At 46.1% G+C, this 24,272-nt stretch overlaps 5 protein-coding genes across 5 annotated transcripts; 2 read left to right on the forward strand and 3 right to left on the reverse strand.

The window, feature by feature from the left end:
- The first annotated feature begins 37 nt into the window (after positions 1-37).
- F4822DRAFT_385674 (zeta toxin-domain-containing protein) lies at positions 38-2,021 on the forward strand. Its single transcript, XM_051456647.1, has one exon. It carries the CDS (start codon positions 729-731, stop codon positions 1,854-1,856), a length of 1,128 nt encoding a protein of 375 aa, XP_051319525.1. The 5' UTR covers positions 38-728; the 3' UTR covers positions 1,857-2,021.
- A 179-nt stretch (positions 2,022-2,200) lies between these two features.
- F4822DRAFT_424215 (MFS general substrate transporter) lies at positions 2,201-4,175 on the reverse strand (the record flags this gene model as incomplete). Its single annotated transcript, XM_051460107.1, has 7 exons — positions 2,201-2,981; positions 3,036-3,138; positions 3,201-3,308; positions 3,401-3,418; positions 3,475-3,678; positions 3,729-4,004; positions 4,154-4,175. 7 exons carry the CDS (start codon positions 4,173-4,175, stop codon positions 2,201-2,203), a joined length of 1,512 nt encoding a protein of 503 aa, XP_051319526.1.
- A 3,127-nt stretch (positions 4,176-7,302) lies between these two features.
- F4822DRAFT_23302 (transmembrane amino acid transporter protein-domain-containing protein) lies at positions 7,303-10,195 on the forward strand. Its single transcript, XM_051454166.1, has 9 exons — positions 7,303-7,630; positions 7,709-7,744; positions 7,888-7,937; positions 8,004-8,045; positions 8,097-8,238; positions 8,295-8,644; positions 8,697-9,052; positions 9,105-9,161; positions 9,215-10,195. The coding sequence occupies exons 1-9, from the start codon at positions 7,385-7,387 to the stop codon at positions 9,487-9,489; spliced, it is 1,554 nt and encodes a 517-aa protein (XP_051319527.1). The 5' UTR covers positions 7,303-7,384; the 3' UTR covers positions 9,490-10,195.
- Positions 10,196-11,540: 1,345 nt separating this feature from the next.
- On the reverse strand, positions 11,541-14,280 carry F4822DRAFT_424217 (RhoGAP-domain-containing protein; the record flags this gene model as incomplete). Its single annotated transcript, XM_051460108.1, has 2 exons — positions 11,541-13,597; positions 13,650-14,280. 2 exons carry the CDS (start codon positions 14,278-14,280, stop codon positions 11,541-11,543), a joined length of 2,688 nt encoding a protein of 895 aa, XP_051319528.1.
- A 4,802-nt stretch (positions 14,281-19,082) lies between these two features.
- Positions 19,083-23,086, reverse strand: F4822DRAFT_23386 (Serine/threonine-protein kinase ATG1). The gene is made up of 3 exons (XM_051454183.1): positions 22,340-23,086; positions 19,500-22,134; positions 19,083-19,446 (listed from the first exon to the last, which is right to left on the reverse strand). Exons 1-3 carry the CDS (start codon positions 22,472-22,474, stop codon positions 19,304-19,306), a joined length of 2,913 nt encoding a protein of 970 aa, XP_051319529.1. The 5' UTR covers positions 22,475-23,086; the 3' UTR covers positions 19,083-19,303.
- Between the last annotated feature and the right edge of the window lie 1,186 nt (positions 23,087-24,272).

The following is a 24,272-nucleotide window of genomic DNA, read 5'->3' on the forward strand; positions in this document are numbered from 1 at the left end:
TTATTCAACTACCTAAGTATTGTGGTAGAAAGCCACCGGAGTTAAGTGGGATCGCCCGTGGACCATAGCTTTTAGAGAGAACGGACTTACGATCATCTCCGACAAGAATAGTTACCTCTTTCTACTAATAATTATCTTCACACAGCTATCAAAACAATATTCTATTCTAATCTCTATATTGTAACTATTGATACCTACCTAAAGTATTTTATAAACTTCCAAGATTGGGTATACTCATCAAACAACCAATCAAATCAACATGAATTCCCCAACTATTTTTTTCTCTAAAAATAAGACCATTAATTCTACGAAAAATGTGTAATGAGGTCATGAAAGAAATACAATGTCCACCACGATGTGGCTTATCCGTCGCTTCGTCCTCTTGCTTCTTTTCGCAAATGGTCCAAGTGTTTAATGTGCGGAAACGAGGGTTTACGGGATCTATTTATATATTGTATAGCCCGTGTTTCGATGGCGGAAGGATTCCGTTGTCGTAATTTGTGTTACACTATTAAGTGCCGTCTATAAGACTATTCTGATAGGCACTGGCGGTGTCTCACCCCCACACAAAGCCACGGCTTGGAGCCAGGTCAGAAGGCCAGTAACAACCTCAATCTTTTACTAATAAATATCTCTTCGCTCAGCGCGATTTTTATTAAAGAGAAAAAATAAATTAGTATATACTAAGCACAACTTATGCGATCCTATACAAGGATCGAAAAGGGGGCATGTCTGCCTACCTTGCGATTCCATCGTTTTGGCTCTTTGAGTATTTTGGCAGTATAGTAGATAACGGGGGACTCATCACGATGGACAACGCCGAACCGAAATCCTACATGCTCTCCGACGACGAGTCGCGTGCTATTTTCGAACGCGATATAGTACCCGCTGAGCTCGGCCATCTTTCAGCTACAGCCGAGCTCTCGGTTTCTGCGAATGGCGATGGGAGAACCCCGCTTGCGGTTCTGCTTGTTGGACAGACTGGCGCGGGGAAAACGCGCACTGCACCGGCGATTAAGAGTGCGATAGAACGACTCCGTGGACGCTCGCATTTGGCCCATTTTGTGGCGGATACTTATAAAACGTATCATCCGTCTTATACTACGCTTCTGGCTACGCGACCGGGTCTTGCATCGCAGGCTACTGGCCCCGACGCCCGACGATGGCTCAACATGGCTGCATCTGTTGCAGCGGCGCGACGAGCCGATGTACTACTTGAGTCTGCAGCACGGTATCCGGAAGACTTTGCGCAATTGGCATGTTTATTCCGGACGCATGGGTACCGCGTTGAGGTCGCAGTTATGGCAGTCCCAGCACCGTTGAGTCGGCTTGGAATATTGACGCGTTTTTATGAAAAATTGCCAGAAGTTGGACCGGGAGGGAGACTACCGTTACGACTTACGCCGCGCAAGGTGCATGACGAGTCGTATGCGGGATTATTAGAAGCTGCAGCGTTCGTAGACTCGGGGCAAAGTAATGAGGGAGGCACGAAGGGAAGGGGAATTGTGGATCAGGTCGTGGTTGTGAGGAGGGACAATGTAGTTGCGTACGCGAACGAACGCATTCCTGATGGTGCTTGGAAACGTGAGCTAGGCACCGAGGCAGCGATACGTCAAGAGCGAGGGCGTCCTTTAACGGTTTACGAGAGAATGGGTGCGGAGTTCAGTTTAGGAAAGCTCCGAGCTATGAATATACCGGGCCTTGAGAGTCAGTTGAAGGAAATTGAGGGGCTGCTGAAACCTCTCTTGGATACGCCGAATGATTCGGAATATGCGCCGCTGAGGCCGTTGTCTCTGCCTAACTCGGTTTATGACGAACAGTTTAATTCTAAGGCGGGACTTAGGCTTGGAGTGTGATGCTATGATTCAAGGACTGTTACACATGGCGTATGTCGGGGAATGGTTGAGAGCCCAACCTTTGTCAAGGGACGGTATAGGGCACACGGACAAAACACTTACGGATTATTGATGCGTTGAGATTGCATGGTATCAGAAGTAGAGCATATGACCCCGTTGAAGGGCTCAGAAGTCTTGTATACACGATAGCGTCGTAAATATCTTGGGAATCTAAATATCTAGACAAATACCAGTTAAAACATTTTATCCTATCTACCTAGGTAGACACTTAGTCCCTCCACTCATTTTTTTTTCTTTTTGGAAAATTTCTTCTGATATCATCCCTTGTACATACCGTGTACTTACTAGTACATATACCTGAACTCGGGGTTTAGATCTCCCAACTCCGTTTTTTCATAGTCGGACAAGCCCACATCTCGCACAGCCTTCTTCCTCTTCTGATTTTCGGTGTAGATAGATAAGATATAGAGGACCACTGCCAAGCCGGTAAGGCAGGCAAATCCGAGACAAATCGCATATCCGTTCTTATATTGAGGGGCATCCTTGCTAAGGAAGGAGAACGTGGCAATGATACCACCAATGTTACCGAATCCGATCTGCCACGCGGTAGCTATAGATCTCCGGTGGTGACCCCCAATGTTCATATTAAACCAGCAAACAATGATAGGTAAAATCCCGTAAGTACCACATGTAACGAGATGCAGCATGGCGTATTGAACGGGGATGTTGTCATGAACTCTGTATAGAACAGCGAAACCAGTGAGAGTTAATGTAAGGGGCACAAGTGCAAAAGCCGCACGGTGGCGCCACCAATCGGATAATGTAGCCATTATCAAGGAGAAAACGAAAGATGCCGCCCAGGGAGGTACACTTCGCAGTTGTGTCTGAATCGGATCGAAGTGATAGGTTGAGATGATAGTCGGCGCAAAGTAGGAATAGCCGTATGCAGGAACGATCAACCCGAAGTACATAAAGCCACCCAGCCACGTACGATGTTCACTCATAACAGATAAGACATCGCGGAAGGTAATCTTTCGTTCCGCGGCGTTGTGTCCCTGATCAGCCTGCAAGCGGGCCTTAATATAGGCCCTTTCATCCTCCGTCAACCACTTAGCTTGCTCCGGACTATCGCCAAGTTAATCATACGTCAGTTACACCCAAATTGAAATTTCGACTTACAATGAAGGGAACACAAAGAAGAAAATGATCGCAACCACACATGTAAGTGTGCCCTCGAGAATAAAAATCCATCGCCATCCGTTATATCCACGAACACCCTGCACTGTTTAATAAGTTAGTCACACTCTAGAATACACATAAATACCTCGCCAAAATTACACGTACTCTTCCCTATAGCAGACGCCAAGAGACCTCCGAAAGCTCCAGCCAAGGAAGTTGACGTGAAGAATAAGGAATACCGCTTCTGCGATTCATTTCGTTTATACCACATGCCTAGCCGAGTAAATCAAACATTAGCACCTCATTGAGCACCTCAACGGCGTATTACATCACATGTAATATGCTACTGGGGAAATACTACGTACTAATTAGATAGAAGCATCCTGTCGATAAGATGAGTAAATTGCTAGCGATAAAATCTAGGGAGACCGCAGCTTACCAGGAAACATGCCGCATTCGAATAAGCCGAGGAAGAACCGCGTCGCGAGGAGACCGGAGTAATTTTGGACAAGACCCTGGCCTACCGATGCAATACCAAACCCCAGCATACATGTTGGGAGCCATACACGAGGCGAGAACCTTTTCAGCAAGATATTGCTAGGAATCTCAGCGACGATATATGGTACGAAGAACATGGTTAAAGCTAGGGCCATTAGTGCTGGCAATAATCTCTTCCAAGTCAAATCGACTTACCTGTGTTGTACTCATTATCCTTAAGATTTAAGTCTTCTACCAGCTTAAAAGATTTCGCATTGGCGATATTGACTCTGTCCAGAAAGGCGAGAAGATACATGATACATAAGAACGGTATTAAGTTCCAGTCGATACGCGTCATGAGCTTCCGCTCCGTGGTATGAGGCGGACACGGAACATGAAGCTCATCATATTCGACGTCGGCAATGCCGGGATGATACGAATTATTCCCGATGATTTCTTCTACTGGCTTGTCCGAATCACTCGGAGCCGTCGCTACAAGAGAAGCAGAGTTAGTAATTATATCAGCCGCATACGCTGCTGAGATCCTGCAGCGTGCCGAGACTTTGTTGGAGGACACGATTGGACACCCAACGAGGGCTCGGACCTCGGAGTATGGAAATTGTTATAGGAACACAACATACGGGAAGCCTTGCGAATATGCATTTTTGTCGACTGAATCAATCGGAACCAACCCGGACGTTACCCAGGAAGGTCAATTAGGGACGGACTGACTCAATCTTTCGACGACAAACGAGATAATTCACGGAGTCGGGGTAGAGGATGAATAAGGGAAATAGAGAAAATTTGAGGTAAGCAGCTCCGGCTGACAATCGCTGACTCTCGGTCCCTCGGTTCTTTCGCGCGTTGGACTCGATCAATAATCGACAATCCCAACCGTCAATCCCCTCCAGCGAACCAATGAGCTTCTCCACGCCAAGTCGTCGTCGCTTTTTAGTCTAGCAAGGGGGCCAATTTACAGCTTTCTTTTTTTTTCATCAATTTAAAAAGAACAAATGCTTCACCTCTTTATTATATTTCCGAGAAGCACATGCGGAAAGAAATTTCCAATATTCCATAATAGGCCCGTGATTCGGAAAAGTCTTCAAAACTCGGAGCCGATGTCGCAAGGGCTTTTTTTGCGGTGAATTCGCTGGGCAAAGCGAGCTATGACAAGCAAGGTCAAGCTGAAATCTGACTGACCGGGGCAATCAAGCTAAAAATGGAAGAAAATTCCAGGGACTTTACCGACGCTTCGTCTTTTTCGCGGGGAAATTAAAAGAAAATTGCGGAGAAGAACAAAGACCTTTGGGATCTGAGGACCCTTACATTGGAAATCCAACCAGTCATCGCTTAGGTATTGGTTTCTTCGTCTTAAGGTAAACAGCTGAACATGATCACCTGCCTTGGGATCCTTTGATCATTTCCGTTTTGATATGCAATGAAGAGATCGATGTGGTCGTGCAGAAGTTCAATTGGATATATGTATCCATACTATTGAGCCGTAAGCATCCCAAAGACGGGGAAGTCTTTGAATCACATAATTGGGGTAAACATTCAGCCCGCCAGTTCGAAGACGGGAAGATATCTTAAGCTATGCGACGTTGAGATACCAGAAGCCATCTGGCATTTTTTTTGTTCCCGGATATTGCATACTATTTAATCTTTCAGTGTTGCCAATTGGTGCCACAGGTATCATTCATTCGCGGCCCTATTCTTAACCTCGGCATGGCGATATCCAAGATTTGATGGAGAAACACCTCGCTTCGAGATGCTGTCATCCACATGCGTCACCATAAGCAAGTTCCGCCTTACTTGCGTAGGATAAAACTAACGACGCCAGCGACATCAACGGCTGTTACATTTGATATTAGATTCTGTCAAAGACTTCCAATTTCAAGAACTGGAGTTCTGGGTGGTGGGGATGGCATTATATCTCATACCTCATAGGAGTATTAATAATCATATGAGATCATTCAAGTTGACGTAGTTCCTTTACATCAGCCACGAAGCTAAAGGAGTTTCGTCTCGGAACTATTGAGATAGACTTATGACTGACAGAAACAATAGGGATCCAATGAGAGCGCAAAAAGAGAAAATCGATTCTCACGGCTAATACTCATTAATAAGTATAACAAATAGTTTCATACTACGATTAGCAACGTGAACATATATAAATTACTTACTGTCTCTAGGCCAAGCGCACTCCCGGTTGTACTACATCGCCTCCATCTTCTCTATTCGTATATACGGCGGTTGGTGCAACCTCGGAACTTTGCGCTCTCTCAGATTTGCGTATTTCATTACATAAAATACGGAGTGCCCGATTTACTGGCAAAAACTGTGATTTCCGTTGGTTTCGCCCAATTCACGAATGAAGTCGTAAGACATCATAGACTTTGAATTGGTTTCCTGTTTCTACAGAATAATCCGGAAATTGGGACAGGAGAGGGGAATGAGTTTAGACGACACTATTCGATCGCGCAATACCTTTGGCGCAGTTGAAGTTTTCAACGATGTTCGACTATATCGACTATGTCGACTATCAATTTGCGCCATAGACTAAATAAGTATAATTGATATACGTTGACGTTGAAGCACGCGACAAGAGATCCTCGACCCAACGGAGCGGATCGAATACTAAGTCGATAAACGAGGGTGCCAATCATCCACCCTCAGCTCGTTACGGTTCGTTTGACCGATGTTACCCCCACAATGCGTGATGCGTGATGCGTAGTATCGTATGTGTATTTTAAGTTGATCATGCAATGAGCTGTGTGGCCTCACTTGAACCAACATGGTATTCGAGAGGGAGTGATATCACAGAAGAGTGACATATATAAGTGGTACTAAAAGTCTAGACGAAGAGTTCGGCGACACTAATAACATCAGAAATGATAGTCGTCATAGCAGATCTAAGTTGCGTGATCAAGCCCTTACCCGTTATAGATTTAGCGTATACAAGGCTCTCATGCCTACTGGAGCAATTTGATTACTGCATCCCCAAGTATCTGGGTACTTGGAGATAAATTTTATACTTTGACTAAAGAATGTTAACTCGTTCGCGGAGGATTTAATGGGCCAATGACAACCCCCACGCCAGGGTTTACCTGGGCGGTGCACTATTTTCGGGCACGCCTATTTGATGGTTCATCCAGAGTACGTAAGTAACTAATTCGTTGAATCAAAGTAACTTTAGTAAAACATATCCTAGTTTCCACGCGCAAAATGCCAGAAGAGGGAAAAAGGTATGATAATAATATCCCAATATCATAGGAAATTATTAGATAATTAAAATTGAAATATTGAAATATACATCCTATACTTTTTCTCGTAGTAGTAGGATTCTTCGAGGAATTGAACGAACAAGCATTACGTCTCACGAGGGATTGCCCTGCTCGGTCGGCCTTTTCTTGGTACCTAGAGTTTAGTTAAAGGTACCTACCTACCTGATAGGTACATCAATGGGCGTACTAAAACGTACCCGTTTGCTAGTATCTTACGTCTAGTATGGTTCAAATGGGTTATCAGGGCAATCGCGACTGCAACACAAGCAGCTGGAACTCACTTATTAAACTCGGCTTCCTCTCCTCTTCTAGAAATTCTATTTTCTTTTTTTTTTTCAGCTTGTCCAAGTCTTGTCGTTCGAAGTCCCTTATATACTTCCAACTTCTATTTCTAACTCCCCATGGTATACTACTAACAGCATAAAATCCTATTTGTTTTGTTGTCTTATGTGTGCGACCGTTGGTATCCTAGCAACTATCCATTGAAACTTAACTTGAGCTTTTGCTCAGTTCTGTTTACTTTCTCTCTTTGTCTTTTGACATTGATTGATATCCCCTCTCTTCCCCCGACGCGCGCCCTTTACCAAAATGAAGGCAGAATATTCAGACGAGCCGTCGAACTACGACATCCACGAGGCCTCCATACCTACTGGATGGTCGGCTTGGTTTGGCGGTCCCAGTGTTAAGATAGGGCCTCGAATCGCGCCTCAAATAGCGCCAATTCCCGAAGTTAGAGATTCAGACAGCGAACTCAGTAGCGATGCTATTCTTAACAAGCAGCTCGAGGAGGAAGCTGGTCATGCTATTCAATACCGAACCTGCAGTTGGCAAAAGGTGTGTCTCAACCGATAAGCAATTCTATGCGGGGAGTCAATGACCTCGTGACCTATTATCATACTGACAATTACATAGACTGCTGCATTACTATTCTCCGAATACATCTGTTTGGTAAGTAACTCAATTCTGGGGTTTCCCAGCAAATAAGCAAGTATTGGTCGAACCTCAGATTCTCATATCTAGGCTCCTCTTCCCATGCTGCGCGTTCCTTGTCAGGGGTTTGTTATCGTCCAATGATACTAACGAACTAGTAGGCCATTATGAGCTTTCCTTGGTCGTACAGTGTCCTCGGCCTTGTACCAGGGTATGCATTCTTAGCCTCTGGGCGCCTGTCTCGGTAAACCTTTATAGGTATTAACATGTGGATTAGGCTCATTCTTACCGTCGTACAAGCACTTTTAGTTCTATACACGTACGTCATTCGGAATAAAATAGCCCGTCACCATGCTAACTCTTAGGCCAGCTCTATCGTATTATGGGAATTTTGTTTACGACACCCCGAGGTTAGAGATGTATGCGATATTGGTCAAATGCTATTCTGGGGTCAAAAATGGGCTTGGTACTTTACGGCTTTTATGTTCATTTTGAACAACACCTTCATTCAGGTAAGCGAAAAACACACAATTACCATTATATCATCGAATCTAACTCATCTTTACAGGGTCTCCATATCCTGGTTGGAGCCAAGTACCTTAACACGATGGCCGGTACGGATGCTGACATCTCTTGCCAAACCATTTCCTTTGGAGCCATTGTCGCCGTAATTTGCTGGCTTTCATCGCTACCTCGTACTTTCAGCATGCTTTCGAAGCTCGGTACTGCTTCGGCGGTGTTTACGTTCATTTCCGTTATCCTGGCAACGATCTTCGCCGGAATCCAGAGCCACCCTGCGGGTTTCCTCGCTGAGCCGACTGCCGACCCTACCGTACCTTTCGGTAACCCAATTGTTACGGCGATCCCAGTCGCGGGAACTACATTTGTCAATGGCTTATCAGCATTCCTTAACATCAGGTACTAGGTTTCGTACTAATTTCTATGCTTCTTGGGGCTAACAGTTATCTAGCTATACCTTCATTGGACAGATTACTCTTCCTAGTTTCATCGCCGAAATGCGTGAACCGAAAGATTTCCCCAAGGCTCTCTGGGCATGCACTATCCTCGAGATTATCGTCTTTAGCGTTGTTGGCGCAGTCACCTACGCATTCGTTGGAAACCAGTACATGACCGCACCGGCCTTTGGATCCCTGACCCCGCTATACAAGAAGATCTCATTCTCATTCATGATCCCCACACTCATCTTCTTGGGTGTCTTGTATGCCTCCGTGTCGGCACGATTCATCTTCTTCCGAATTTTCCAGCACTCGCGCCACAAGAACGAGCACACTGTTGTTGGATGGGCCACTTGGTCTGGGATTTTACGTATGATTCCTTCATCCTATATCAACATCTTATGTGCTAACAAACCATTTAGTCATTACCTGGATTGTTGCCTTCATCATTGCAAACTCCATCCCATTCTTCAACTCTCGTAAGATTTCTAACTCATCAAACTACTAATGGTGTAACTGACAGGTTTACTAGTTCTCTCGCTCATGTCATCACTTTTCGACTCATTCTTTGGATTCATCTTCTGGGGCATTGCGTATTTCCGCATGCGAAAAGCCGACGGTGCTGTCGCCTTAGTTAAGGACCGATCGCTCCGTGGTTGGTTCGAGGGTATTTTGAACGTCATAATTATTTTGACTGGTGTTTTCTTCCTCTCAGCTGGAACCTATGTCAGTGTCCAAGGAATTTTGGATGAGTTTGCATTGGGTACGGTTGGCAGCGCATGGACGTGCGCGAGCAATGGCATTTAAAAGCATTTTCATGTATACATTTCCTTGAAGAGGAGGAGATACCCACGGATGAAAATACGGAGGTGAAGATATGTCATAGACACTGTATAGACGGAAACATGGCGGATATACACACGGTTTGCTTGATTGGAGTTTAGACTACTTTCTGCAGTAGTCGGGAAGAGGAGCAAAAGGGGTTTGAAAACAAATTCACACATCATATTACAGTATAGTAATGCAGGAGAGGAGAGGTACATTCTCTTGAATTGCCTCTCTGGAATCTAGCATGAAGATTTCAGCATCTAGTAGATGCATATATCTGGCCGAGACTACTACTCTAGCCTTCTTTTTTCTAATCCGCATTTCCAGCCTATTGGACTTACACGAATTACAACTGTCATAAACGCGCTAACATCCTTATAGGTATCCATCCTCGTCCGGCGCTATAGATTTAAGCATATTGTTGGGCTATCGGAGGAAGAATATGGTGAGTCCTTAGCTAAATTAGTTTTCTGCTTATCCCTTGTTCTTTTTTATTACCACGTAAATTATCGTATAGTTAGCGTGCGGACAGGTAGTTGCAAATAGTATATTTCCGCCATTTAATTTGCTGTCCGGTTGGAGGCCTGTATTTTAAGCGCTATTTGTTGAAACGAACTGTCTGTCCTCCGCGTCTCTCCGCGTCAAAAATAGCGTCGCCCGCTTAACTATCGTACGAAATCTCCGTACATATATGTAGCTCTAAGTTACATCTAGATTCGGTATACCATTTATGTATAATTCGTCGGATGATTCGGCTCGGTATGACGATAGGTTTATGTTGATTTGTACATGTGTATAATTCGATGTGAACTGAAGATGTACATGATTTGGTTTCTTTTGAATTATCTGCCTGAAATACACCCAAACTCTAGTAAATCAACGGAGTCCTTATACGGACAACTCAATTGAATTACTTAACACTACCTAGGTATTCATGAGTTGCCTAGATACCTAGATACTTGAAAACTCAAGCGTGGGAGCAGTTATTCTTTTCATGAGGCCACTATAGCAAGACTACCCATCCACCGTCAACTCTTCGATGATGTATGTTCTGTTATGTAAGTGGGGTCAAGCTGAGCCTCACTACCTACGAACCCCTCATCCGAGGCGAAGCATATAGACATTAATGTCAAATAGATACAGATCCCTCCTATTCCCTATTCTAGGAGACGAAGCAGAATCCCAATCATCATTGTTCCAACTCTTCAATCACATATACTCGTCCGTATACGTCGGCCAACCTTCTCCTAGACTCCAACTACTCCTGCAAGAACCCACATCAAGAGGCCTCCTTATGTTAAACACTACTAAAAAGCCTCGCCATCCTATGTCATAATGTTTCTTCGAAACTTCCAAAGCTCCCGGAACAATTGTCACCACCAAACTCTTCAAGTAACACCAACCTTCCCAAAAACGACTCGGGTTCCGGACTCAACTCCATCAAATCAAAATCAAAAGCAAATCAAGTCAAAAACTCATGGATAGTAAAGGGAATTCCACATTATAAGAACGGCGTAAAAAACGGTTTCAAAAAAGCGACGTACAAACCCATCAATATAGGGTTGTTTGCGGGGGAAAGGGTATCCATGAAGAAGTTAATCTCTTCCTTTTTTTCGTTTCTTCCCGCTGAAATAAAAAAAAGCAGGTCGGTTCATCATCAATTCCCCCCTTTCAAAAATAGAAGTCCAAAAGCCAAGAAAAACCAAGTTTTAAAAAAGAAGCATTTCCCCTCTCCCTTTTGAACGTGTGAAACCTTCGTCATCAAACTTTCTGAGACATCAATCCCGCCCATCGTCATCATCAACTAGACCCATTCGCTAATTTATATCCCATCGCTTTTGGTTTTTCTTTTCCAGACAGCCCCCGTTATTCGATGCTCTCAAAAGAGATTACTTATTCCCGTTTTTCCAATCATCGGATCAAGTGTCCCCATGTTGAGCGCTGCGTGGAATCGGGTTCGGTTGACCTATCAGCCTGATCGTCATACCCCAGCAGTTTAAGCCACTATTATGGGGCGAAGCCTCGTCCTCCTAGGTGTTCGAGGGCTTCTCACTATTTATCGTCTGAGTTGGTGCTGGATTCGGTATTGGAGCGTCGTGTGGAACGGGCGCAGACTTTGCCTCGGGTGCTGGTGCGGGAGCAGGAGCAGGAGCAGGAGCAGAGGCAAGAGCTGGAGCTGTGCTGAGGGGAGGACCATTGACTGTAGATACACCTTTCTCATCTATACTCCCCATGGTTTCGACGCTCTTCCCTGCTGGTGCAAAGGGACATTGTCCTTGATCTCTCGGTGGGGATTTCGTACGCTTAATCTCTGCGTTTTCCTTGGCTTCCCGATATTTATTCTTAATCCACCCGATGGGTCCCTTCACATCTTCCTTCTCTCTATTCGCGGCTTCGCTTTCTGCTAGTGTTGCTGCTACATCTGAAGATTCGCCGGTCCAGCTCTTCCGTGCCTTTTGCCCACTTCCAACAGAGGATGTACTTGTTTCTGCATGACTGTTGGTGCCAAGAACCTGCCCAGGTGCATTAGGATAGTCTTCTCTTCGTCGAGATATGCGCCAGCGGTGCTTTCTCTCCTTTTCGGCAGCGTCTGCGGCAGGGATAGGCGCCGTCTCTTCGGGTTGATCTACATCGGAACCCTCGTTGAATGATGAGTGTAATGATGTTGACGGCGAAGTCTTCGGCTTAAGCGTATTTTGATTCTCTGGTTCGACTTGAGTAGTACTTGCAGATGGGACCTGGGAGGCTCGAGGAGTTGGCTCTGAAGGCGTTTCCACAGAGGCGGCATTCTCCGAACCGTTAGGTTCTAAGTAGGTTGCTTTGTGTTCTGCAGGATTCGGCGCCTCAAGCACTGGGGAAACAGCCTCGGAGTGAGGAAGTGAAGCTGTAGAACTTTGTGCGCTCGGGTTAGTACTACTCGGCAATCGCTTTTTGCGTAGCTTATTAGGCTGCCGTTTTTCACCCTCGGAACCTGGCGATCGTTGGAACAGACTCGGAAGGTTTCTTTCCTTTAAAGGCGTCATAAATTCGCTGGGAGGACCTAGCAATCTCTCCTGGCTTCTACCCGCCGAAGGAGACCCCGCTGTCATTGGAGTCAGATGCTGTGATGTTGCCGGAGATTTTTCAGGCGCGATAGGTGCTTCTTCAGCTACAGTCGGAGGAGCGATCACGCCTGACCCGCCCGGTGAAGGCGAAGCCGGAGCCACAGCAACAGTTGGGGAGCTTTGTCGAGAAGGGAACCTTCCTGATGGGATATGGGGAGATTTCTTAGACGGGACCGTATTGCTTCTAGCAAGTCCACCGCTTGGCGTCAAAGCAGGACTACCGGGTGTGGACGCCCCATTGGATTGAACTGAATGCCGCGAAGACGTAGACCGATTTCTCCGAATTTTGCCATCCCTACTAACGCTCTCAGCACCAGCACTGGCATTCGAAGCGGATCTTACTATCCCGCTGTTACGGTTCGGAGTTGCGGGCGTTATGAGAGTCGGTGGCCCCTTTTCAATCTCTTGTTTGGTTTTCTCATCTGTACCTGTACCTTGCATACCGATCAAGAAGTGGTCCTGATTCTCAATCAGAAATATGATCACGCACTGGTTTAATCGGTACTCCTCTGGCGCCATGGCATGTTGGGGGTGCGAAAGCATTCCGGGTTGAAAGATAGCAGCCAAATTCTGTGCTGTCATGCGATTCTCGTCCGACTTAGCAGCAAATACTGCAAGTAGGTCTAGGATATACAGAAGCAGCTGTCGATTAAGTGGCGGTAGATTCTTGATGAGCTGCTGATATTTCTCTATAGCCTCCGCCTCATTGAAATTGTCGACAAGTTGAGTACCCTCGGTATCGCCAACGGCTTGTTTCGTGTGCCCGCGCAAAGGATCTCGGAATCGCTCGTAAAGGTCTAGCGGGACGACAGGCTCGGGTAAATCATTCAAATATCGTCGGAGTACATTAGCAGCATCGTGAACAGTGTATCCATCCCACACAAGACCTTTGCCATATCGATCAGGAGAGTCGAATTGTATCTTCAGTTCCTTGATGCGCTTTTCGGAACCGCTCAAGCGGAATATTCCCTCGACGCTGGTGGCTGTGCGATTGTCAGCACAAGAACAGATCCTCCGCGGGGTTTTATTACTGACCTTTCTCTTTCAGAAAAACACCACATTTGGCCACCACGATTGGTACGTATCCATAGATGTAGCTTTTGCCCTTCTCGTCGACGAGTGAAATAGCGACGTTTGCGTAGGTAATGCTCTGTCGTAGAGGGACTCCAAATATACCCTTAGGTTGCGTATCTGTTTCGCGGCACCTGTTAGTTGTCGCTTTTATTTCTTGGCCGTCCTCCGTATGTCTACGTTCTCCCAAATCATCGCAATAGAACGACTTGTTATTAGGCACAAAACCGGGGGCTTCAAACAAAGTATCGGGGGATCGTGGATAATTATTGTGTGATTCTCGGTGTAGACGTAGGGCGGCGAAATATTTATTACGCCAATCGCGTGGGCAGAAGGAATAGGGATGAGAGACAGATGGCTTGGAGGGAGAAGGTGGAATAGGACTTGATTGGCACGTCGATGGGCTAGATGTGGTTTCGCCCTTACCTTGGGACTCGTGATGCCTCGAACGAGTTTGGAAACTCCTCCACCATGACTTCAAATCTCGCTTGCTGGGAGGCGATGTAGGATTAGCAGCAGGAGTCAGATGCTGTTGCGGTGGACTCATTTGTTGGGTTTGTTGTGGTGGTTTCGAAGGGGTCATGGCGGACGTCATTGTGTTCTATGACGCGCGGGCGACGGTGACCGCGACCGTCAGCAGCAATAGGGCTGGGCGATGCGTTGTGAAGGTGAATGCGCGCGCGACTTTGTATAATTCTGTCGATGATGCTAAAATTTTATCGAATAACTCGACGGTAAAAACATAGGAGTTTTACAGGTTCGCTATTGTAAAGTAGGTGAAGAGGAAGTTCGAATGCGGGCTTGTTGTGTCAGTGTGTGTGGGCGTAGTGGGTAGGTTGTTGATTGACTTGTTCGGCCGCCGATAGAAGACGGCGGATGAAATAGGTAATTGTGTCGGGTCCCAGGGCCGAAATGTTTCAGGGCACATTCAACTCAACTAGGACCTAACAAATGAGTCGTCGACAATTTTCGAGCGTTGGAGAACCGGCGCGTTCACGACAGATTATTATTCTTAATGCGTCCTTATGCTTATGAGGCATCGAGTAGGTTGAAGATTTAAAAGTGAGTGTGGTGGCCTCAATATTACAATAAGGATAAGTTATTAAAAGAGGTGCTGGTTGCTTGGAAATTGAGGTAAAAGGTTAAAAGTTCAAGGTGACTAAGTGTCCCAAGTGCAAGTGCTGTGCTACTGGCTACTGCTGTTCTAAACGTGCGCAGGTGCATTCCCACCTGCTTGTTTAGCATAACTTAGGTACCTGCTTACATGCCTGTCTACCTCTACCGGGGCTCCATATCTTAGTTTGGGGGGGGGGGGGGCATTGCTTAGCTGCTTAGGTCCTTGCCGCTGCAGCTCTGTCACCCGTGGGCTGACGGTACTACTTTCCTATACTGTACAGTATGCGCAGCTGCAAGGTCGTTACTGTCTCCCCGCCCGCTAGAAGAGTATCACAACCGCTCTAGATTGACTTGACAAGGCAGTTTCGAATGTCATCACGAAGAATTTAACTTTCAACTCGTTAGACATTTAGTTTAATTTTTTAAAACAAGCAAGATATTCGCCAAGTTTTACATCTGTTTTCTTTTTAGTCCACTTCAACTTTAAGACACATTAAATACCCATTATTCGTTGATTTCGGAATGTCGCAAGAATACAGCAGATCAATGTCCTATCAAGACATACCGATTTTTATAGCAACATAAAAAAAAATATTTATAATACAGTCGATACTGCAGTATATACAGTACTAGGGTATGTAAGGTACAGATGATACCAGACCGGTTATCGCTGATTTGCTAACGGCGAAAGTTCTGCTGTTGCTTTTTCAGACTCGTCTCTTTTTACACTTGGCATGCTTATATTCGCTGTGGTGTAAACTTACAGGCCTCGTATCTGTAAACCCGCCATACAGATAGACTCTGAGACTAGAATAGCAAAGTTGAAAAAAGAAAACTCTCTAGTCATATACGAGCATCTAAGAATGCTTATCTACTGATCTACGTTGCCAATCTTAGGTACATAATGGACACATCACATATTACGAACGTTAGAAGGTCGAATTCGATGTCCCTTCCAGAGGGTGCTCTGAACTTGGAGCTGGCATAGGCCGTGTGAAAAAGACTGTGGTAAGTAAGCCTAGACCTAGAACCCTTCTAACTGGATTTCCTTCTGCAACTCCACAGCACTTACATCAAGGCCTACATACATGTACATACAAGCCTGGTCCGAATAGAAACCTGTAACAGGTGTCAAGGGGGATTCCAGGCCTACTCTATTACAACTCTACTACAAGTTCTAGACACACCGCGCGCACCACACATACATCAACGCTCGCATCTAGACTTTCTCGTATCGTGTGTCGTTCCCAACAGGGTTAACATTCTTTGTCTGAAACATGATTCAATCTACATTCGAACCTTCATTGAAGCTTCTCTACACACAATAGCCGACATGAGTAAGCATTCTTTCCCGAAAGCTATTAATAGCTCCAGACAAGCTACACAACCTACAAGAACGTTATTTAATCCGGTACCTGACTCCGGCTGGCTTACCTTACCTACATAGGTAGGTGAGTAATTAAACTCGCAGGGCTCAAGCCACACAGGGCGATATCTACAGGCTACGAGTTTAGTAGAATATCTGAGTACATTACATACACATCGGATGTATGTATGTGAGACACTTACATACATATACGTAACATACGTACATCGCTAACTTGCCCTTAACCGTTAACCGTTGCCACCTTATTTTTTTTATGCTGGGTACCTAGGTGGTTTATCATGCCGTCAGCGTCATATGCTACCATTTCCAAGTTTTGATAGGACGAAACTCAAGAAAGGTTGAAGGAGGGGGCTATTATTTTTCGCAAGGGGGGATGGTGTCTCCCAAGAAGAGGTAGAAACCGAATCCACTCTTGCCCGCCCGCTCAGCCCTCTTGCTGTTGTCAAGTTACGGATAGGGCTAGGAGAGGGGAGGCGGCGGGTCGACGGATATGCACAAATAAGTGCACATTGTCTAGGGCTTCTTCCACTCCTAAGTTCCAGAAACTATGACGTCGACCCTCCCCAGCCTCCCCAGCCCTTCCCGTGGGCTTTATTAACTAGGTACCGTGGATAAGATCGACGTCTTGTTGGTCGAATCTGACACCTGCTTAAGAAGCTCGATAATTCGTGTTGGCGTCACTGCGCAGCTTTTTCTTTTGGCAGGCTATATCCACGGACGCCTACGCCCGCACCCGCACAGACATAAGAAGCTTATTCACGATGTTCTTCACACACGGACCAAACGAGAGTAAGCTCTCAAATGTACATACATGTATGTATGGTAAGAATGCCCATTGTATACGTACCGACATATCGCGATTTTGTATTTAAAACCCCCGCCACTGATCAGCTCAAACACTTACCTCATTAGGTCTATTTACGGATCCTAAATTTAGCAAGGTTTTTATTTTCTTTCCCCTCGACCTACATCACTGTTGCTTGATACTACGGAGTAAGGTTATGTAGGCAGGCATATTATGCAAGGTCGCGCAACTTTCAAACCTTCCCCCGTCCCGTCACCATTAAGCTCGGCTAATGGGATTGCGATTTTTATTCAAGGCGCAGATCATCGTCTTTACAAAGGACTCCCATTACGTAGCCGAGCAGCATGACCAACAGGTCACAAACGACAGAAATACAACAAACTAGCCACAACAACAAAAAGTAACAAAAGGAAAAGAACGAAATGAAGGATTTTGAACTGCTGACAGATTTAGAGCTTTCCCCGCAGATCACCTCTTTAGTAGAATACGATTAGGTGAAAAGTGAGGTTATGCTTTTACGTGATGGAAACCAGCTGACGGTACCTTGTGATGTTTATGGGAACCTCCGCCTCCAAACATGATTTGCATCGCCATGGACTTACCTAAGAAAATAGCAAGATACGAAGCGATATTAAGGGGATGACTAGATATCCAGGTATAGCAGTACTCTCTTCAAGAGTAGAGGAAATAAGAAGAGATAACGTGATAAATCAATCACATCATCAAACAAATCACCAGATTTAAAACAACCAAAAAAAGTAAATCCAACACCATAATGTCGTAGTTTAAAATCACGTCTAACCCATCTAATCTCAAACAAGTATCTAGCTCTCGGAGCTAACCACAAAACGAACAATATAAAGAAGCGTCGAACTAAAGCAAGCCGCTGACCCAACTAACGACTAGCCTACCTACGCAAGCAGCTAAGCACCTCATGACGAGAGATCGATCAACGCAGTAGCTCAGGCACTAGTTTCGTCGCGGACGTCATATTTCTCGAGGCGCAATTAAAGACTCTCGTCACTCAAAGTAAGATAAGGTATCTTTCGCTTAAAAGTGCAAGATCCCTCAGCGATAACGCCTAGGTCGTATGTATGCAGAGCTTTTACCAGCCACCTTTACTTCGTGTCCAAGACTCTCTGATAACTGCGCGAATTTAAAACGCCTATGTCGAGGAGTGTAGGGCTTACTGTACCTCAGTATATGATATCTAATAGTTACGTGAAGCATCAAGTCACTGGAGGATTTACGAATATTGACGACAGAATCCTACCCAAGTACAGTTCCAGTATCTTTCAGGATTAAATTCTCAAAACCTTGATTTCGATATATGTTGTGCTCGTATTTTATATCACGCGAGACTCAAATCCAGAACAATATACGAAATCGAAACTCATGAATTCAAAGCACTTCCATAGTAACCATAGTGTAAAGAAGCCAAAGCATCGTCAATTTCCTGGCTATTCATACGGGGTTGAGAAGAAGTAAGACTACCTTATACACTGTAGTTACAAGAAAAGCCGTCGTCGTGGTTTCAGGCCCCCAGGTTCCAGGTCCGCCGGGTCCATATGCAAAAACCAGCCCCGAGAAAAACAAAAGCAAGCTCTAGCCGAAAAACAAATAGACAGCAATAAAAAACCCTGATAATAGTATCTACCCTGACACCGACCAGAATAAACAAAGCAAGCAGAGCAATATACAACTGAATCCCATTTCCCTTAAATCACGGAGAAGTACCATGTTCTTCCAAATTGGGTATTCGGTCGTTGCAGAGACAGAGACAGAGAGAGGAAAATGCCGAATATGCCCGGGGAATCCCCTATACCGCCCGTGTATAGGTTTCACAGCTAGCCAGCTGACAAAAACCATGCGCAATTCATGGTGCTGTGAATCCCCCCGCCTTTACGCCAGACACTGCAGCGAGAAGCAGTTGTTCTCTGCTGCGAACACGCCGAACATACACGAAGGACCGAAGTGACGCCCTCCCGTCATCCAAATGAGGCATACGCCGCAAGTCCCTAGATAATGTTGCTCCGTGAAAGAAAAATAGGCCGACTCGGCGGCAGAAGTAAGGAAAAAGTATTGAATGCCTATAAATATAATGAGACCGAAGTGAACTTGCCGTCCGAAACGCCAGATGATGGACCCTGCTAGGAATGATAAGGAGACCAGCCACTGCCAATTATGGCTTGGGATTAGTCTTAATGAACAAATTATAAAAGCCGCGGGGCGTAAATGTTTGTAGTGCAATTTTTTCTTTTCTTTTTTTTACGTGTCGTCATACGTCGTTAAAAATGGTGCTCGTATATGTTACGAAGCACTTATGGGAACGCTCCGCGGTGTGACATCGCCGCTGCGCTTTCGGGGTAAAGTTTGTTGAGCTTTAGAGGCATTGGCAATTATCTGTAATTTCTTTCGAAGGGCCTTAAGTCTGTTGTTGACCATTTTGATCACTAATTTGGGTTAGTCATATGTATATATGTGATACTTTAACGGGAATACGTACTACTGTGAACAGCTTGCTGATCATCAGAGTTGATATCGGAAGCACCCTCCCGAATCGCATCTTGGTCGGCCTTCGAAGATCCGGAAAGTCTGCGTTTCGCCAAGTCCTCGCCATTGTCTAGAACCGCCTCAAGCATGTGGATTGCAGTGATGTACGAAATTTCACACCCTTGCAAATCCTCATTGGCAATCTCGTTGATAGCAGCGGCTCGGCTCATCTCAAGAGCCCTCTCGTACATCAACTTTTCAGCACTGAGACCAGCTGTTAAGTAGATGCCCTCGGTACTAGAGGCGCCCGTTGGAACACTCTCCAGCTGATTGTTGGCAGGGTGGCTTGGGTGATCCTCCGGAAGCTGCTTTTGGGCCTCGATGAGCTTGAGTCGTACAATCTCAGCTTTCTCTAGAGTCTCGTTGAAACGTCTGCGGATCCATTGGACGGCAGAGTTCACCCTTGTGATTAGATTCTGGGCACTTACTGCGTCACGATTAATGACGTGTTGTGCAGAGTTAGAATCATTGCGACTTTTGCGAGTCCACCAAATATTCGCGATATCCATAGACTTCGCAAGAAGCGAGAGGGCCTTTACGTAGAGAACGAGAGCCTCCTCCGATAATGCCACAATTGCTTCTATAGTGAGACCGTCATCTTCTTCAGATCCTATCTTATCTGCAGGAACGCCGCCGAGCCCATGGTCCATTGAAGGCGCTAATGGGACAAGTTGTTTATACTTGACTTCGGCAAAGCCCCAAACAACGTCGCTTCGTGTCGCATTCTCTTCAATTAATTGAGCGACACGCTGGTCCTCATCAACTGGACCGCCCTGACGTCCGTCTGTAATGAGACCGACGGGAGCAGGCGGTGTGGGATACGTCGGGAACGCATTGTAAGGGTTAGGGGGTGACGTTCCCTTACCAAGCAGATGTGTTGGATATTTGAAGCCGAAAAACCTCAAGCTCGCATCTGAAATAGCATTGTAAATAGCGGATGTCGTAGAGCCGGGGCTACTGGATATGTTCTTATCGTATGAGCCTCGGCGATAGTGTTCCTGTCGTTGCCTACCCTGTGCGATTTGTAGCGCATTAGAGGGCTGGGCGGGAATCGCGCCCGTCGTCGACGTTGGCACGCCCTGTTGTGTCGCACGACGAATTATTTGTCCCGACCTAGGGGATGTTGCTTGGGCTTGTGCTCCTTTAGCAGCTAATTCGTCTGCAAATGCATTCACTTCCACGTGCTTCTTTTCTACTACAACGTAATCTCTCTCGAAAGCGATCTCTTGTGCTGCTCTTTCTCGTTCATCCGCTGTAGAACGTTCAGATCTCCCCTTGCCTTTTATGATTTCATCATTTGGCGGAGATTGACTGTGAGAGTATTTGTTTACCGAGGCATTTGATAGTCCGCGTCTGCGACGATCCTCAGCATATGATGGTCGAGTGGGTGCTGATGTAGAAGGTATCGCCTGCGGCCGTCGAATCCCAAGGCCTGGTGCTATGTCGTCGTCTGGAGACTGTACTGCACGTGAGTTACCCTGGGTTGAGAGGTTTTGGTTGTTGAATTCGGTCGGGGAGGATAGAGGTGACGGTTTGAGCGGTCTTTCACGAGGCGAGGGAGGACGAGCATCGTGGCGCATAGCGTCGGCTTCTGTACCGTATCGACGATGGGTCGACATACGTCGCGGACTCTCCCCAAGCTCGTTAGTCCTAGAGGCGGCACGCACGTCTGTCGATGGCTGTCTTTGTATCCTGGGTACATCATCTTCAACCAGATCAGGTATATCACCTGCGATAATATGATGGTTGAAGAAGTCCTCGAAACTCAATCTTTCAACAGGATTGCGCCTCAGAAGGGCGCGAATCAAGGACTTGAGATCCGAGCTAACTTGACATTCTCGACCAAAGCTGACCTTAGCATCAGAACTCTCAATTTTCCTCAAAAGCTCAACGTGATTACTGGCTCTGAATGGAGGCTTGCCGCATACCATCTCATATGCGACAGTCCCAACAGACCACAGATCTGCCTTGGCATCGTATCGCTCATAACGTAGGATTTCAGGCGCCATGTAGAGGGGAGATCCGCACAGCGTCTCTGCTAGAGATGTCGATGGCAATACACGAGCGAAGCCAAAATCAGCAAGCTTCAACATTGGTAGTGATTCCAACCCGACTGCCGGTATTAACGAGTCGTGACTAGCACCAAGAATCGGGCGGCTGTCTTTGTTGGTCTCTCTGTATTGAATCGACGGAAGAAGTAGGAGGTTTTGTGGCTTAATATCTCGGTGGACGAAATTGCCTGCTCGTAGGAATTGTAAGGCACTCGCAAGCTGCTTGAGGAAATGGCGGATGACGACTTCGTGGAGGCCTGCGTTGGGTATGCTTGGGTATTTTCGGGCCATATCGCAAGTGGCAGGATGTGTGATGAGCTTTTCCCTCTTCTTGATGAATAACGACAAATCTCCTAGCTCGCAGTATTCCATCATGAGGTTGATGTGGGTCTTAGATTCGATGCAGTCATGGAGGGCGACGATGTGAGGATGTCGGAGCTTCTTGAGAATCTTAATTTCGCTATAGAGGTTCTCCTTCAACTTCTTGTTTAACCGTGCGAGCTCGACGGATTTGATCGCAACCAAAGCACCGGATACCTGTATCGTTATCGTCTCCATTAGCCAGGTTGCAACCTTCGGGCATGAGTCACGATGGTGGTGATAGGTAGTGCGCTGTGCGCTGTTGCTCTAGATACAGATAACAAGAGAGCCTCAAGTTGTACTTTAGGTAGGGAGGTAGTGGGATAGATTATGATAGGATAGAATGATGCACATAGGGCTGTGGGCTGTGGAATATACGAACCTTATGCCTGCCCATATATACCTGGGCGAAGCTACCTTTGCCTATCTCGGAACCAATAACGAACTGACCAACGACATCATCGGCGGCTCTCGCACGACGAGAGGTCGAGCCCAAATGCGCTCGAGTGTCAGCCATAACTTCCTGTGTAGGTTGACTTATGACAGGAAGCCTGGTTAATGCAGCCCGTGGGCTTATAAGGGGATCGGGATGAAGTCGGTGACTCGAGTATTCGTCATGTACACATTCAGGTTGAATATGAAGGAAGGATTAGGGTGGTCCGCCGATGGGAGAGAAAGGAAAGGTGGGTTGGGTGTAGAGGTAGTGCACAAGTGCAACAGGTGTGGACGAAGAAAAATCGAGGTCGAAGTCGAGATCGAAAGGTCGAGGACGAAAAAAAAGAAAGAAACGAAACAGTTCAGTCAGACAAGTTCGCGTGTGTGTCTGTTCTGGAACCAAGGCTTAGGCAGGTTAGGGACCTGGACGTCAAAGTGGATGTAAATGATGTACTCCGTAGAGGCAGGGTATCCGATAGGTTGGTCGGCGGGATAATCGAGAGAAGCCCTGGAGAGCCCTGGAGACAGAAACCTTGAAAGGCGGGGATGTCTGTGTCACCTCGAATGACGGACACAGGGGGATTTAGGTAAGGGTAGGTAAGGTAAGCTGGCTTAGGCTGCTCAGTTAAGAGAGATGGGCCACCAGGGTATGAGACGATGGTAGATCTCGTGTTGTTTCTCTCGATGGTCGGGCGGCAGCCGGTCTCTCTCTCGTCTTTTTTTTTCCCCCGGGTTGATTGAAGGGGAAAATCGGAGACAATAGCCCAGTAAGAACGAATAGGGGAAACAAAAGGATAAGAAAGAAACAAGGCGTTATGTTCCTAGGTACAATACACGCGTATGAAACCGTAGATAGGTCAGGTAGGTCCCGTAAGGTCCTGTAGGCTGTAGCTGTAATATGTAGGTACAGGGGGGTTGCGTAAGGAGACAGTCAATGATAGCTGCGAGATCCTCGAGTGGTAGCTACCTAGAGCTGCAAGTCGACTATGCTAGCACCTCTTGAGGTATCAGTGCTAGGTAATGATGGGTATGATGGAGAAGAACAAGGTCAATGTAGCTTTCCTAGGCTACCTTAACTTGTAAGTTGATGTGGTCGACTTGAGTTGAGTTGAGTTGAGATGAGTTGGCCGATAATCAAGTGAATGACTCGGTCTGTTTTTTGCGCTATGTACTCTTCTGGGGAACTTCTTCTTTTCTTCTAACCCTATCTGCCTCCGTTTTCTCGTTTCTGTTTTCTGTTTTTTGCTGTCTGTGCTCGTCTTTTTCTCGATCCTCTATCGACAGGGGTAATGGTGGGAATGATGGTATGCAAATGGTTGTAGGTACAACGTATGGGTATTTCCGACTGACTTCAGTGATAGGCGAATTAATAAGGGGATATAACGAAGAGGATATTCCTAATAAAAAAGAAGGGTGGGTGAATAAAATTATTAAGGATGAAGAATGTAGGAGAAAGGGCGAGATGGCAAGAAGTAGAGAGGAAGAGAGACGTCAAGTCGAGTTGAGTCGAGGTGAGGCGAGACGATCAAGTTGCTCACGGGACGAAATGGCAAGGTACCATATTTAGTGTAGTCGTAGTGGTGACAATTATTATGAATGAATGTACGAAATACGGATGGGATGTATGTAAGTCGTATGTAGACTAGTCTCGCTACAGAGACTGAGCAAATGCAATGGGTGAATGAACAATGAAGATCAGTAGACAGGTACTCGTCACTCGTGACTCTTCAGCATGATAAGAATTGATAAGGCTCTCCGAATGGGACTTGCGCCTTGCACTTGCAACTTCCAATGCTGCACCTTGCGCACTGTCACTGCACCACCCAATCTAGAAGCCGATGCCGCCAATCCCGTCTCCACCTTTTATATGCCCCTGAACA

Source organism: Hypoxylon trugodes (assembly GCF_022578975.1).
Source record: "Hypoxylon trugodes strain CBS 135444 unplaced genomic scaffold F4822scaffold_1, whole genome shotgun sequence".
In the NCBI taxonomy this organism is placed as follows: Eukaryota; Fungi; Ascomycota; class Sordariomycetes; order Xylariales; family Hypoxylaceae; genus Hypoxylon; species Hypoxylon trugodes.